The following is a 17,331-nucleotide window of genomic DNA, read 5'->3' as shown; positions in this document are numbered from 1 at the left end:
TTAATCTTTCCCAGCATCAGGGTCTTTTCCAATGAGTCAGTTCGTCGCATCAGGTGGCCAGAGTATTGGAGTTTCAGCTTCAACATCAGTCCTTCCAGTGAACACCCAGGACTGATTTCCTTTAGGATGGACTGGTTGGATCTCCTTGCAGTCCAAGGGACTCTCGAGAGTCTTCTCCAACACCACAGTTCAAAAGCATCAATTCTTCGGCGCTCAGCTTTCTTTATAGTCCAACTCTCACATCCATACATGACCACTGGAAAAACCATAGCCTTGACTAGACGGACCTTTGTTGACAAAGTAATGTCTCTGCTTTTTAATATGCTGTCTAGGTTGGTCATAACTTTCCTTCCAAGGAGTAAGTGTCTTTTAATTTCATGTGTGCAGTCACCATCTGCAGTAATTTTGGAGCCCAAAAAAATAGACTCTCACTGTTTCCACTGTTTACCATCTATTTGCCATGAAGTGATGGGACTGGATGCCATGATCTTCATTTGCTGAATGTTGAGCTTTAAGCCAGCTTTTTCACTCTCCTCTTTCACTTCCATTGAGAGGCTCTTTAGTTCTTCTTCACTTTCTCCCATAAGGGTGGTGTCATCTGCATGTCTGAGGTTATTGATATTTCTCCTGGCAATCTAGATTCTAGCTTGTGCTTCATCCAGCCCAGCATTTCTCATGCTGTACTCTGCATATAAGTTAAATAAGCAGGGTGACAATATACATCCTTGATGTACTCCTTTTCCTATTTGGAACCAGTCTGTTGTTCCATGAAGCAGAGATTTCCCTGGTAGCTCAGATGGTAAAGCATCTGCCTACAATGCGGGAGACCCGGGTTCAATCCCTGGGTCGGGAAGATCTCCTGGAGAAGGAAATGGCAACCCACTCCAGTATTCTTGCCTGGAAAATTCCCATGGACAGAGGAGCCTGGTAGGCTACAGTCCATGGGGTCGCAAAGAGTTGGACACGACTGAGTGACTTCACTTAACTTTGTTGTTCCATGTCCAGTTCTAACTGTTGCTTCCTGACCTGCATACAAATTTCTCAACAGGCAGGTCAGGTGGTCTGATATTCCCATCTCTTGAAGAATTTTACACAGTTTATTGTGATCCACACAGTCAAAGGCTTTGGCATAGTCAATAAAGCAGAAATAGACATTTTTCTGGAACTCTCTTGCTTTTTTGGTGATCCAGCAGATGTTGGCAATTTGATCTCAGGTTCCTCTGCTTTTTCTAAATCCAGCTTCAATATCTGGAAGTTCACGGTTCACATATTGGTGAAGCCTGGCTTGGAGAATTTTGAGCATTACTTTGCTAGCGGGTGAGATGAGTGCAATTTTGTGGTAGTTTGAGTATTCTTTGGCATTGCCTTTGTTTAGGATTGTAATGAAAACTGACCTTTTCCAGTCCTGTGGCCACTGCTGAGTTTTCCAGATTTGCTGGCATATAGACTGCCGCACTTTCACAGCATCATATTTGAGGATTTGAAATGGCTCAACTGGAATTCCATCACCTCCACTAGCTTTGTTTGTACTGATGCTTTCTAAGGCCCACTTGACTTCACATTCCAGGATGTCTGGCTCTAGGTAAGTGATCACAACATCATGAGTATCTGGGTTGTGAAGATCTTTTTTTGTACAGTTCTTCTGTGTATTCTTGCCACCACTTCTTAATATCTTCTGCTTCTGTTAGGTCCCTATGATTTCTGTCCTTTATTGAGCCCATCTTTGCATGAAATATTCCCTTGGTATCTCTAATTTTCGAAGAGATCTCTAGTCTTCCCCATTCTGTCGTTTTTCCTCTGTTTCTTTGCAGTGATTACTGAGGAAGGCTTTCTTAACTCTCTTTGCTATTCTTTGGAACTCTGCATTCAAATGGGTATATCTTTCCTTTTCTCCTTTGCTTTTCACTTCTCTTCTTTTCTCAGCTATTTGTAAGGCCTCCTCAGACAGCCAATTTGCTTTTTTGCATTTCTTTTTCTTGGGGATGGTCTTGATCCCTGTCTCACATACAATGTCATGAACCTCCGTCCATAGTTCCTCAGACACTCTGTCTATCAGATCTAGTCCCTTAAATCTATTTCTCACTTCTACTCTATAATCGTAAGGGATTTGATTTAGGTCATACCTGAATGGTCTAGTAGTTTTGCCTACTTTCTTCAATTGAAGTCTGAATTTGGCAATAAGGAGCTCTTGATCTGAGCCACAGTCAGCTCCCAGTTTTGCTTTTGCTGACTGTATAGAGCTTCTCCATCTTTGGCTGCAAAGAATATAATCAATTTGATTTCAGTGTTGGCCATCTGGTGATGTCCATGTGTACAGTCTTCTCTTGTGTTATTGGAAGAGGGTGCTTGCTATGACCAGTGCGTTCTCTTGTCAAAACTCTATTAGCCTTTGCCCTGCTTCATTTTGTACTCCAAGGTCAAATTTGCCTGTTACTCCAGGTGTTTCTTGACTTCCTACTTTTGCATTCCAGTCCCCTATAATGAAAAGGACATCTTTTTTGGATGTTAGTTCTAAAAGGTAGACCTTTTAGAAGGTCTATGAAGGTAGGTCTTCATAGAACTGTTCAACTTCAGCTTCTTCAGCGTTACTGGTTGGGGCATAGACTTGGATTACCATGATATTGAATGGTTTGCCTTGAAAATGAACAGAGATCGTTCTGTCGTTTTTGAGATTGCATCCAAGTACTGCATTTCGGACTCTTTCGTTGACTATGATGGCAACTCCATTTCTTCTAAGGGATTCTTGCCCACGGTAGTAGATATAATGGTCATCTGAGTTAAATTCACCCATTCCAGTCCATTTTAGTTCACTGATTCCTAAAATGTCAGTGTTCACTCTTGCCATCTCCTGTTTGACCACTTCCAATTTGCCTTGATTCATGGACATAACATTCCAGGTTCCTATGCAGTATTGTTCTTCACAGCATCGGACCTTGCTTCTATCACCAGTCACATCCACAACTGGGTGTTGTTTTTCTTTGCCTCCATCTCCTCATTCTTTCTGGAGTTACTTCTCCACTGATCTCTGGTAGCATATTGGGCACCTACTGACCTGGGGAGTTCATCTTTCAGTGTCCTATCTTTTTGTCTTTTCATACTGTTCATGGTGTTCTCAAGGCAAGAACACTGAAGTGGTTTGCCATTCCCTTCTCCAGTGGACCACATTTTGTCAGAACTCTCCACCATGATCCATCTGTCTTGAGGGGCCCTACATGGTATGGCTTAGTTTCACTGAGTTAGACAAGGCTGTGGTCCATGTGATTAGATTGGTTAGTTTTCTGTGATTGTGGTTTCAGTTTGTCTGCCCTCTGATGCCCTCTCTCAGTGCCTACCATCTTACTGGGGTTTCTCTTACCTTGGACGTAGTGTATCTCTTCACGGCTGCTCCAGCAAAGCACAGCCGCTGCCCCTTACCTTGGACGTGGGGTATCTCCTCACTGCCGCTGCTACAGACCATGATGACTAAATCATTATTTCTGGATATGTCTCTGCCCTCACTTCTTTTTTAAAAACACAGCAAAACTTCCATGAATTCCCTCTCCAAATGTTGGTCCCAATATTGAACTTATTACCTGGGTTCATCACAGGTAGTATAGTCACAGAGTACTATCTCTCTTGAGCAGAAACAAATATTAGGCAATTTCAGACATCTATTTCCATCTATTCCTTTACTGTTGAGAGCTGAGCTGGGTGACTTAGTCCCAGGTGAGAAATGGAATATTTCCTGCCATATCAGTAAACAAGGATGTCATAGTCATCAGAGATTGTATCCCTCCAGTGTGAGCTGGTAAGTCCTGATGGAACTCAGGATGTGAAAACAAAGGACACTGGTCCCAGACAGCTGAGGTGCCTATCAAGGGAATGATTTCAGTGAGCCCAGACTCTTACATCCTCCCATATGTAGAAAATCCTTAACTTGAGATATCTGCTGCTGCTGAGTCGCGTCAGTCGTGTCCGACTCTGTGAGATCCCATAGACGGCAGCCCACCAGGCTCCGCCGTCCCTGGGATTCTCCAGGCAAGAATACTGGAGCGGGTTGCCATTTCCTTCTCCAATGCATGAAAGGAAAAAGTGAAAGTGAAGTCGCTCAGTCATGTCCGACTCTTAGCGACCCCATGGACTGCAGCCTACCAGGTTCCTCTGTCCATGGGATTTTCCAGGCAAGAGTACTGGAGTGGGGTGCCATTGCCTTCTCCGTGAGATATCTAGTTTTCTTTAATTAACAATAATCTTTTGATAGCAGACTACCTGTCGTTAGCTGCAAAACTTCTATATAATCTGCCCCCAGTCTGTCACCACCTGGCCCTCTCAGAGCACCTGCCTCCTCAGAGCAGTTCTCTCAGGGTCACTTGAGATGCTTCCTCCAGGCTTGAAATCCTAAAAACTTCCACCAAATGAAACATTTTAGACTGCACATATTTTTTCAGTTTAGACTCAACTTTTAGACTGCACATATTTTTTTAGTTGACACAGGTTAGCTTGATAACCAGGTAGTTCTCTATGCATTTTTTTTAAGGGTGGTGCATTTACAACTCCAAATGAGAAACCCATTTCTTACCCAAAATAATCACATTAGGTGACCTTGCATATTTAACATTTCACGATTGCTTCCTGGGTTGGTCAAAAGCTCATGATGAATAAATAGATTCAAGATGGTGTTGTAGGAAGGTCTTGAACTCACTTTCTCCCACAGATACACTGAATCTACAGCTGTGTAAGGAATCACTTCCTCAGGAATAAAAACCCAAAACTAGCTGACTGACTCTTCCACACTGGATGAATGAGAAAAAAACCTACATGGAAGCGGGTAGGAGGGACTGAGATACAATCTCACCATAAACCCCACCACCCACATGGTGATGACCCACAGTCAGGAGGGAATTCAAATCCCCGAGCTCCCCCTTCCTCCCCCGAGAGGAGGAAAGGGTTTGAACCCCACATCAGGCATCCAGCTCTTAAGACCTGCCTCTGAGAGATGAGCTCCCAAAACATCTAGTTTAGAAAGCCAACAGAGCTTATTACATGAGACCTATAAAACGACTGCAAACTGAGAAATGACTCTTCCGTTTTTAATGAGCTCTTATATTTTTGAGATACACATTAGCGTATTAATGGATAAGAACATGTCAAACCATCTGAGAGATAGTTATAGACATTGTGATATTTTATTCCTAAAGGCTTTAGCATGTATCACCTAAAAGCAAGAGCATTCTCTAATCCAGCTACAATAGAGTTATAACACTTTGGAAATTTTAAATGGATACAATTCTATGATCTGATATTATATTTAATATTATTATCTAGTAGGAATCTTTATTCAAATGTCTCCAGTTATTTCAGTAGTGTCTTTCATCACATTTTTAATTATCTAAGAGCCAGTCAAGGGTTACACATTGTATGTAATTATCTGTCTCTTTGGCCTCCTTTCATCAGGAGCAGTTCTCCAATGGAAGAGAAACAACACTTCAAGGGCTCATGTGCTGGGACTCTCACAAGCTTCAGGGACCAGGCAGAGGCAGCCAACTGAGAGGGGCCCAGACTTTCTGCAAAAGGGGCTTATTTGCTTATCTTAAAGCATCATCCCAATGGGGAGAGCATCCAACACATGTAGAGTCAGCTACAATATTGGGTTGGCCCAAAAGTTCATTTGGGATTTTCCATAAGCTGTTAGGGTTACAATAAAACCTGAAAGAACTTCTGGGCCAACCCAATACTTTCCAAAGACAGAGGCCAGTGACTGCCACGTCTGGGCTCTGTCTTTTCCTCACTTCAGGTGGCTGGTCTTGTGACAGGGAAGAGCCAATTCTGATTCTGTGTTAGATTTGTTTCTTTGATTTTACCCCTTGCTTTTTGTTGCTTTTGTTATTATAATCATATATAATGGCCTGCCCCAGGGAACCCTGCCACTTTGCTTGAATGTTAAACTAAAGCGGCTTTGTTCAGCTCACAGGGAGACAATCTACCCACCTGTGAATAGCTACAGAAAAGAAGAAATTGGAGCTTCCCTGGTGGCTCAGAGGTAAAAGAGTCTACCTGCCAATGCAGGAGACACAGGTTTGATCCCTGATCTGGGAGGATCTCACATGTTGGGAGCAGCTAAGCCCATGTGACACATCTACTGTGACTGTGCTCTAGAGCCCCAGAGCTGCAACTGCTGAAGTCGGCATCCCTAGAGCCTGTGCTCTGCAACAAGAGAAGCCACTGCAATGAAAAGCCTGCACACTTCAACCAAACAGTAGCCGCTGCTCACCACAACTAGAGAAAACCCCTTGCAGCAACAAAGACTCAGCACAACCAAAAACTAATAAAATAGAAGTCTAGAAATTTACTTTGTATGTCTTCTATAATACAAATAATACATGCTTACTGGAAAAACAGAAATAAGATAGACATTTATAAAGGAAAAGTTTATAAATGAAGGATTTAAGAAGGAATGAACACATCTCCTCCTATTTTGCAAGATAAATGGCCTTTTTACTTTACTTCCTTACCTCCTCTCCCTCTCTGTTCAATAAAAGAAACTGACAATCAGGCCCTGATGTTTTTTTGGAGATACTAATCCGCCATCTTCTCGGTCTGTTGGCTTTCCAAATAAAGTTGTGTTCCTTGCCTCAACATCTCCTCTGATTCATTGGCCTGTTGTGCGGTGAGGAGAGCAAGCCTGGACTCGGTAACAGTGTCTCCCCAAAAGGAGCTTTTCTCTTGTCTGGCACCCTGACTTGTGCAACTGCTGTTCGGGAGCCTGTCTAAATCTCCTGACTCTGATGGCCAGTGGCACCTACACTTGTGGGTCCCACAGGATTGTAATCAATGGAGGCAGAATTCTTAACCACCTAACCCTCCTGGGGCACAGCAGAAAGGCAGTAGACAAGGTCTCTCTGTGAGACAGGTCTATTTGGTTGTCTTCAGAGCTGCAGCCTGAGGGACATCAACAGTATTCAAAGGGCAGACATCAGTCTTCTGAGACACTGGAGGATGGATTATCATTCTGCACAGTCCCTCTGCCCTGCTCCAGAGGGAGCTGGGACACACGCTTGGTGCTGTTTGTGTGGCCGCTGCCCCAGGGAGGCCCCTTGATCGCCTGGCTCTAATGATCAGCAGGATTTGAAATCATGGGCCTGGGACAGATGGAAAGATATTTCTTGGTCTGCCCCTGCCCCAAGGCACAGTGCACATAGCTGGCTGAAACACAACCCCAGTCTTTTTGTAAAGGAGGCTTTTTTACAAGTCTTGGAGCTTTGTCCTGGGGGTAGACCTCGGGTTTGGCACACTTATAGGGGTCTGCAAAGGTGCTTTCCAAGAATGGAGGGTGGGCGCAAGTTTTGCACTCTCTGTCTCCCTCCAGCTTGCTGGTGTCTCCCATGAAGGAGCTTCTACACCGTCTGGTGTCTCAGTTCTTGCTGCTGACACCCAGGAGATCCTTCTAGATCTCCTGGCCCTGGTGACCAATGGGGCTCCCTGACTGTAACAAATGGAAGAAGAGTTCTTAACTAGCTCCCACTCCAGGACATGATAAGAGGTAACACCTGAGGCCCTCAGTATCTCCATGTAAGAATCTTATTAGTATACATTTGGGCTTCCCGGGTGGCTCAGTGATAAAGAATCCACCTTCCAATGCAGGAGACACAGGTTTGATCCCTGGGTCAGGAAGATCTCCCAGAGAAGGAGATGGCAACCCACTCCAGTGTTCTTGTCTGAAGAATCCCATGGATAGAGGAGCCTGGCAGTCCATGGGGTCGCAAAGAGTTGGACACGCGTTAACGAGCAAACAACAACAGGGTATATTCATCCCATAGACTGACAGGCAGGCTTCTAACTAAACAAGCATTTAAGGGCTGACTATATCCTCTCCAGATATACAGATGGCTAATAGGTACGTGAAAATGTACTCAGCATCACTGTTTATCAGGGAAATGCAAATCAAAACCATAATGAGATATCACCTTACGTGTGTTAGAATGGCTATTAGTTTTTTAAAAAAAAATGACAAGCATTGGTGAGAATGTGGAGAAAGGGAATCCTTAGGCACAGTTCTTTGGAAAGTAAATTGGTACAGTTACTGTGGAAAACAGTATGGAGATTCTTCAAATAATCAAAAAAATATAACTACCATATGATCCAGCAATTCCACTTTTGGTATTTATCTGAAGGCAACACAGAACTAACTTAAGATACCTATACACCCATGTTCACTGCAGCACTATTTACAATAACCAAGATATGGACACTCAAGGAGGGGATATATGTACACTCATAGCTGATGCACATTGTTGTACAGCAGAAACTAACACAACATTGTAAAGCAATTACACTTTAGCTAAGAAAATTAATTTTTAAAAAAGATATGGAGGCAACCTAAATGCCCCTTGATGGAAGAATGGATAAAGAAATTGTGATATATATGTATATACCTGTACAAAGAAATACATTGTGCCATAAAAAAAGAATGAAACATTGCCATTTGCAATAACATGGATGGACCTTGCGGGCATTATACTAAATGAAACAGGTTAAGACAGAGAAATATACATACCATATGATCTCACTTATATGTGAAATCTAAAAACAAAACAAACTCGTAGATATAGAGAACACATTGGTTGCTAGAGGCAGGGGATAAGGGGTAAGCAAAATAGGGGAAGGGTGTCAAACTTTTAGTTATAAAATAAATAAGTTTCATGGGATATAATTCAACATAGTGACTATAGTTAATATATCGTGCTGTATTTTTGAAACTTGCTTAATAGAGTAAATCTTAAAAGTTCTTATCATGAGAAACTATGTATGGTGAAGGATGCTAACTAGACTTGTTTTGGTGGATTGTTTAGCAATATACACAAATACTGAATGACTATGCTGTGCACCTGAAACTAATAATGTAATATGTCAATTATATTTTAATTTAAAAAATCCTTTAATTAAAGAAGCCTACAAACCTTTTTGAAGCACAAGCAAGAATCAAGATTGCTGGCAGAAATATCAATAACCTCAGATACACAGATGACATCACCCTTATGGCAGAAAGTGAAGAACTTAAGAGTCTCTTAAAGAAAGTGAAAGAGGAGAGTGAAAAAGTTGGCTTAAAACTCAATTTCAAAAACTAAGATCATGGCATCCGGTCCTGTCACTTCATGGCAAATAGATGGGGAAACAATGGAAACAGTGACAGGCTTTATTTTAGGGGGCTCTAAAATCACTGCAGATGGTGACTGCAGCCATGAAATTAAAAGACGCTTGCTCCTTGGAAGAAAAGTTATGACCGACCTAGATAGCACAATAAAAGGCAGAGACATTACTTTGCTGACAGAGGTCTGTATAGTCAAAGCTATGGTTTTTCCAGTAGCCATGTATGGATGTGAGAGTTGGACCATAAAGAAAGCTAAGCGCCAAAGAATTGATGCTTTTGAACTGTGGTTTGGAGAAGATTCTTGAGAGTCCCTTGGACTGCAAGGAGATCCAACCAGTCCATCCTAAAGGAGATCAGTCCTGAATATTCATTGGAAGGACTGATGCTGAAGCTGAAACTCCAATACTTTGGCCACCTGATGAGAAGAACCGCCTCATTGGAAAAGACTCTGATGCTGGGAACGATTGAAGGCAGGAGGAGAAGGGGATGACAGAGGGTGAGATGGTTGAATGGTATCACTGACTCGATGGACATGAGTTTGAGCAAACTCTGGGAGATGGTGATGGACAAGGAAGCCTGTCATGCTGCAGTCCATGGGGTTGCAGAGAGTCGGACATGACTGAGCGACTGAACTGAACTGAGAAACCTTTTGGAATTTTAGAACTTAAATTCATTTGTTTGAATTTCCCTGATAGTCCAGTAGTTAAGAATCTGCGTACTCAACAAAGGGAACACAGTTTCCATGCCTGGTCCAGTAAGATTCCCAATGCCGAGGAGCAACTAAGCCCAGGCACCATAACAAGTAAGCCCTCGTGCCTAGAGCCCATGAGCCACAAGGTAAGCCACCACAATAAGAAGTTCATGCATCGCAACAAGGACAAGGCTCAGCCAAAAATAAATAAAGTGATGCTTTAAAAAAAATCATTTTTTAAACAAGTTGTATAAAAATTGTAACTTACATTAAAAAAAAAAAAACTTGCTGCATGGGCCATAGATCGTCAAGGGGAGAAATTAACATGAACAAGAATAGGCAAACTCTCCTTAAATGACTGAGACCTTGGAGAGGAGAAGGGCTGACTGGGACCAGAGAGGACTGGAAGAATTGTTCAGACTGCTGGACCAGAAGTCAGAGATCTCAGTCTGAGTCCTTGGTCAACTCCTTTACTGAAATAAGACTTCAGGCCCTCATTTAGACTGTATAAACCTTCGTTACTTCTCTGTAGCGGCTGTGTGATACAAGGGTTAAGGTCACAGATTCTGGAGCCAGCCTACCTTAGCTCTATAATATTGGGCAAGTGAACTGAACCCTCTGGGCCTCAGTGTCTTCATCTTTAAAAGGGGTAAGAAAAGAGTGTTTCACCTATACTTTTAGGGTTCTTAAGAGAATTAAATGAGTCTTATAGAGAATCTTTAATAGTGTCTGGCACCTAGTAAGCATCCTAAAAATATTTGCAATTACTTCACCATTATAAAATCAAAGAGTTGAATTAAATCTCTGAGGTTGGTTCTAGCACCAGCATGACAGGATGCTGTGGGCTGAGTCTAGGAGCATCCTGCATTGTTATTTAAGGGAAATGCTGAGACCACGAATTAAAACGAATGTGTAAACCAGACATTCCAGATACTTTCCCAAATTTCGTGTAAAGTCAAAGGTAGGCATAGGAATTGGTGTGAGACCAGGTGGGTCCCAGCTGGCAGCACCTGTCTCTGTGGGCAGAAGAAGAGGAATATCTTTTTGTATTGTTCAATGTGACTAAGGAGGTGAAGGGATTTATCCTACAGAGAAAGAAAGGTTCTGAGAAACAAGAGGCTTTGTAAAGTGGGTGAAGCAGCATGGAGGAGGGTGGGCTAAGTGTTAGCGGGCAGGTCCACATGACAGAATCTGTCTCTGAGGCCTGGAACACTGTGATGTGGGAGGTCTGACTTGAAGGTATAGCTCACAGGTCAGGTATCACTCACAGGTCCTTTGTAGAGGGCAACATCACTTTGGATTTGGGAAAGCCTCTTTGGTCTCTCCAACTTTCTGTGATTTCCACTGGGTTTTGAGAGGTGTCTATGAAGGTAAAAAGTTTGACTACGGTGGAGGGGGATCATTCCCCCCACACAAGGGGTCACTAGTGCAGGTATGAGCATCTGCTTGGTGAGTCGGCACCACTATCCGTGGTGACCTCGTTGTCCAGGGTGGCTGTGTGTGCCTGCAGCTAGAGGGTGCCTGCCTTGTGTGAACATGCCAGCACTCCCGAGGGAGATGCCTGGTGGACCCTGGACTCTTTGCAGAGCTGGTCACATTCCCTCAGCAGGTGCATTGGCAACAGGGCAGTGGGTTGAACTCTTTTGGGCTCTGACTTAAAATCAAGTTGTGACAACAACCATGACCTCAGACAGGTTCTTCTCCCTCAGCTTCCATTATTCAACCTCCAGATCCTTAGACATGTGATCAGAGTAGAACATAGTAGGTCATAATCCTGATGCATAAACAACAAGGACCTACTGTACAGCACAGTATACAGAAGTATACTCAATCAACTATACTCCAATATAAAATAGCAAGTTTAAAAAATATAAAGTGAATGCCTCTGGGCATCAAGAATACATAAATAAGATGAAGAATAAGAGAGAGGGGCTCACACTGGGTGTAAGCATTATGACACATTTAAGGAGGCTTCCCTGGGCACTGGGCAGGGTAGGGTCAACCACAGGGGCGCCCCCATCTCTCTGGCTCTGGAAGTGAGTCAACAAAAAACAACATGAAGGACAAATTTGAGTGACTGGTGGGGCTGGTTTGGGGGCTTGAGTAGAAGATTATAAAAACATAAAAAGGTCTGATCTCCATTCTCTACCAAGAAAAGATATTTTCACGAGCCAAGGTGCAGCCCTGAGCAGTAAACTGTGAATATGTGATGAAAGAAGACACTAAAGATACTGATGATGATGATTTAATATTTATTGCATCATCGGTATTCTCCAGGCACTGTGCTTCATGAACAGTAAGCATCTCATATTGACCCCACAATCTAATGAGGTAGGGTCAATTTTCAGCCCTATTTTATAGAAAGAAAAATTGCTCAAAGAAGTTATAAGGTAACTAAGTAGCATTTCTGGGATTTGAACCAACATTTCAGTTTAGAGCCTGAAGTCTTCATGATCACACAAGAGTCCCAACCTCATTGGTTCAGTCCACCCTCCAAATCGGCATCATCATGATCTGACCCATCCCCTGCTCCAGCTTTGAAGAGGAAAGCAAATTGTCAAAGTGCAGTATCCTGAGATGTGTATCTTACAGACAGAGGCGCAGTCTCACCATGAAAGACTGGGTTCTGGAAGGGGTGGGGGAGGGGTGGCTGTGACTATAACTTATGAGCATATTTCCATAACACCCCAGTCAGCACGCAGCAGTGGAATCAGCTTCCCAGGCCCTGAATTCAGCCTCACAGTGACATGACACCAATTCTCCTTTCCCTAAAGAGGGCCCTGTCAGTGAGTGATGGATGTTCAGATAAGAATTCTGTATGACATGCTCTTTGGCTTTTCCCTCCAGGAGCATTTCTAGGTCAGTGACTAAAATACAAATCAATCACCGAGAAGAAATACAGTGGAATCCTAAATTTAGGCCTAGTAAACAGAAATACTCTAACGCTATTGAGAAATCTGGTTTCAAGGAAAACACCATTTACCCCAAAGCTCAGTGAGTAACACATAACTTAGATGACTGAAAGGGATGACCATGGTAAGCCATCCCAAATTTAGACTCTGTCCATATTTAAAGGCAAGGAGTTGTCATAATATTTTTATCGTTACCACTCAGTTTGGAGGAAAAGAGAATTTCTAGCAATTTTAAGATTGTTTGAGGCTGGAGGCCCAGCTTAGGCTATTGGGTTGCTGATGGGGATTAATAAAGAGCCAGTCATTTGCAGCAACATGGATGGACCTAGAGATGAATGTCATGGGTGTCACGCTGAGTGAAGTCAGAGAGAGGAGAAATATAGGACATCCCTTATATGCAGAATCCAAAAAAGAAATTACACAACTGAACTTATTTACAAAAGAGAAACAGACACAGAGACTTAGAGAATGAACTTACGGTTACCAGCGGGGAAGGATGGGAGGAAGGGATAATTAGGGAGCCTGGGATGGACACGTACACACTGCTCTATTTAAAATGGATAACCAGCAAAGTCCTACTGTATAGCACAGGGAACTCTGCTCAACATTACATGGCAGCCTGGATGGGAGGGGAGTTTTGGGGAGAATGGATACATGTATAGGTATGCTGAGTCCCTTTGCTGTGCACCTGAAACTATCACAATATTGTTAATGCAGCTATACTCCAAAAGTTTACTAAAATAAACAAACTCCCCCACAAAGAACCAGTTATAAGATAGCATGGGAGGAGGGATGGCCAGCCTAGAAATGTGCCCCCAAGAATCACTATGGCCTATTCTTAGGATCACCCTTGCAGATGACCTCTAGTGGCCAGGTCTCTGCTTACAACCATAGCACACTGGCATTGGGTTGCAAAATACTCACTGAAAAACACCCCTCCAAATCCTTCCAACAACTGACTCCTTTTAGACTTACTGCACCACCCCACCGAACAGTCAAATTAAACCCACTCTAGATTAGCAGATGCAAACTATTACTCACAGGATGGATAAACAACAAGGTCCTACTGTATGGCACAGGGAACTATATTCAATATCCTGGGATAAACCATAGTGGAAATGCTTATGAAAGAGATTGTATATATATATATGTATATGTATATATATGTATATGTGTGTGTGTATAACTGAATTATTTTGCTTTACAGTGGAAATTAACACTTCAATAAAATTAAAAAAGAAACCTACTCTTAACTTGAAGGTTACAGGGTGAGTAGCTCACACCAACATGCTTAATTTAGCCAAGCCCCAAACCAACTCTAAACCTGAACTTGGAACAAAATCATCTGTCACAGCTTTTCTAATTAAATTGGTTGCAGTTAAGGCTTGATGCCCAAATCAGAACATGCTCATAGAAACCCAAATATGGTTGGTGCCAGGTGCGTCTTTCTGTCACCTCCACATCACGTCGACCTGTACAAAGGGGTTTTGTTCAGCTACACGTCATTCTCCAACAAAAGGACGGCAAAGCTCTACGTGTGGGGTCCGCTTACCTTTCAAGGCAAAGATGAAGAAAAGGGCTACCTGTACATCCTTCATCCGGTAACTCCTGAGGTGGATCGTCTGCTCACAAGCAAGTGGGAAAGAGCTTGGGGTTTCAGCCTAGGAACTCAGGTCTATCGTGAGGTTTTCTGGGTGTTAATCATCTTAAATGGGCAACAGAGTCTTGCGCCTGCTCTTTTTCGACAACGCCAGGTGCACCTGATATCAACGAAGCCAGTGAAGCTTGGGGCGGGGGCAAGGTGTCTGACCCGCAGCATTAGTATTGGCTGCAAACTGTTCAGAGTCGAGCCCCACTCAGACTTACAGCAGCAGAAATTCTAGGGATGAAGTTCAGCTCTCTACATTGTAATAAATCCTCCAGTGGTCCTAACGTCTGCCGAAGTCCGAGAACTACTGCACTATATCATGATGCCATCATTGAAGCTCTAAAGACAACTGAAGGAGAACCGCCTGCCCCGCCCCACTCCATTTTGAAATCAAAGAAAGGTGGCTGAAGAAGATTGTGTTTGTGTGTAGGTAGGAGAGGTGTATGTGACTGAGTGACATGATTCATTTTGGCAGTAAAATGGGCTTTTTCCCCCTTGTCAAGATATCTCATTAAAAAAAAAAGTGAAGCATCTATTTTCTAAGAAAAATGACTAAAACCAGAGTTATTTTCTAGTTTAATAATTTTGCTAGACTATCAGTAATGCTGCTTGTATATTTCATGATGTACCTACTGAAATAATGTTTAGGGTTCTATATTTCCTCAGAAAGACTATAACATGTTTTGCTTGTCAGTACTATTATTCTCATAAATATACTCTGTTAAATCCATGAGAGTTTACACAGTAATCTCCAGCCTTACTCAAGTTTTGTTCTGCTAAAAAATTTTGAACTTCATCTGTTGTTTCCAGTTTTCTTTATCTAGACCAGATTTCCTTTGGTGATTATAGAGAAGAGTGTTGACACAATAGCCTTTAAACTTCCCAGGCTTTGGGACTTCCCTGTTGGTCCAGTAGCTAATACACTGTACTCCCAATGCAGGGGGTCTGCGTTCAATCCCTGGTCAGGGAACTAGATCCCACATGTTGCAACTGGTGCAGCCAAATAAATAAATGAACAAAAAATAAACTTCCCACGTTTGCTTATTTATGAGCATTTCTGAGTCAGTGGGTCATGCTCTTAAGTGACATATATATATATATATATATATATATATATATATATATATATATGCTGCTGCTAAGTCGCTTCAGTCGTGTCCGACTCTGTGTGACCCCATAGACGACAGCCCACCAGCCTCCCCTGTCCCTGGGATTCTCCAGGCAAGAACACTGGAGTGGGTTGCCATTTCCTTCTCCAATGCATGAAAGGGAAAAGTGAAAGGGAAGTCGCTCAGTCATGTCTGACTCCTAGCGACCCCATGGACTGCAGCCTACCAGGCTCCTCCATCCATGGGAATTTCCAGGCAAGAGTACTGGAGTGGGTTGCCATTGCCTTCTCCGATATATATATATATATATATATATATATATATATATTTAGTGTTGATATAGAATCTGACATCCAGTAACAAAAGGCAATACAAACCATCACATTAAAACTGGGCTTTATTACATGTTTTGGAATTTAATTTGCTTATGGTTTGTAATCTCACATACACACAAAAATATATTATTGACATCAAAGAAGTTGAAACAGATTGTATCCCAACAGACATCTGTCCATTTCAAATACTACAAACAAACATCTTTTACTAGGGAAACAATTCTTTCTGAAAGTTTACTAGAATTAATTTACAGCTTACCAATTACTAAAAAGGTGTGAGTTCCATCATGGTGTTGGAAACTTAAAACAAAAATTCAATTTATACACTATAGAAAGAAAATTGCATTATTAAATTAATAAGTTAATAAAGATACACACTTCACCTAAGATAAAAATATTTAATTTATAAATCATTATAGAATATAATAAAAGAAATGAAGGCCAGAGAAATTGATTTTTGAAGGATTTTGAGACTATAAACTTATATTTTGATATTTTGTTCATATATAGCCAAGAGGAAGAGAGAAAGCCAACCTAGGGTCAGTCCAAAGTTTTGCAGGAGAAACATCAACCAGGGTCGCTGTGTTTGAACATGAGTCATTTCAGGAAGCTAAAAAAAGAATAAAAAACCAGAATAAGATCCAGATATATTCACTGCTGGGAAAAGTTTGGTGGGAAAACATGAGAGACTGTTATTCAGAACTTAATAACCTTTCCAATTCCCCAAACGGTTACAAAATGTTTAATACCCACTCTCACCAAAATTCTAAAACGTCAGATAAATTGAGCCATTTGAACGTAGTGATAAGGATCCTAACAATGCCAGAAATCTTAAAATGACAGTTATCAACTGAAAGCAACTCTAACTCCTATTTTTATTTTTGGAAAATGCTTAAATGTGAAATAGATAATAGATGAAAGGAACTCTTTTTGATGGTCCTGTTGGGTTTATGAAGTTGCTAAATGCACTGGCTATTACAAATCGTGTATTTGTTTCTTTTCAAAATGATGACTGAGATCTTCCTAACCTTTGGAACAATAAAGGCATCATCTCCTAAGACTAGGTTTTATTCTCAGAGAGAGAAATGGCAACAGTTTTATGTTTGTGAAATGCTGTAACACCATTTAGAGGGAAACATTCGCTCAACATCTGTCAGTCGTTCTTCAATGTGTTCATCTCACGTTCTTTTGATTCCTCACCCTGAGAAGGTCAGAGTCACTGTATCTCTTTCATGACAATCATTTGCATTGGAGCCTCAGGTCAACAGAGATCCGACACTGAACTCCACCCTGGCACTACTGACATTTGGGGCTGGATAATTCTCTGTTGTGGGGGTTCTCCTGTGTGTTGTAGGATGTTTAGCACTGTGCCTGGTTTCTATCCGCTAGATGTCAGTTGTCCCTCTGCCCCTAGTCATGACAACCAAGAATGTCTTCGGACCTTGTCAAATGTCCCCTTGGGGGTTCTCTCCTCTGGTTGAGAACTACTGGATTCGTACCTAGCAAAAG

At 42.1% G+C, this 17,331-nt stretch overlaps 1 protein-coding gene across 3 annotated transcripts in view; it reads right to left on the bottom strand.

Moving 5' to 3' along the window:
• Window positions 1-16,276: 16,276 nt before the first annotated feature.
• Window positions 16,277-17,331, bottom strand: part of SLC39A12 (solute carrier family 39 member 12) — a 97,477-nt gene continuing 96,422 nt past the window's right edge. For all 3 annotated transcript variants that reach the window (XM_081553760.1, XM_081553761.1, XM_081553762.1), the window contains one exon: window positions 16,277-16,432. In XM_081553760.1, coding sequence (XP_081409886.1) covers window positions 16,304-16,432 — 129 coding nt within the window. In that variant the 3' untranslated portion in view covers window positions 16,277-16,303. The remainder of the gene's footprint in view (window positions 16,433-17,331) is intronic.

This window comes from Giraffa tippelskirchi, chromosome 13, assembly GCF_054371585.1.
Source record: "Giraffa tippelskirchi isolate mGirTip1 chromosome 13, T2T-mGirTip1v1.2.pri, whole genome shotgun sequence".
Classification (NCBI taxonomy): Eukaryota; Metazoa; Chordata; class Mammalia; order Artiodactyla; family Giraffidae; genus Giraffa; species Giraffa tippelskirchi.
The sequence above is the reverse complement of the archived record's forward strand: the minus strand, read 5'-3'. Positions and strand labels throughout refer to the sequence as shown.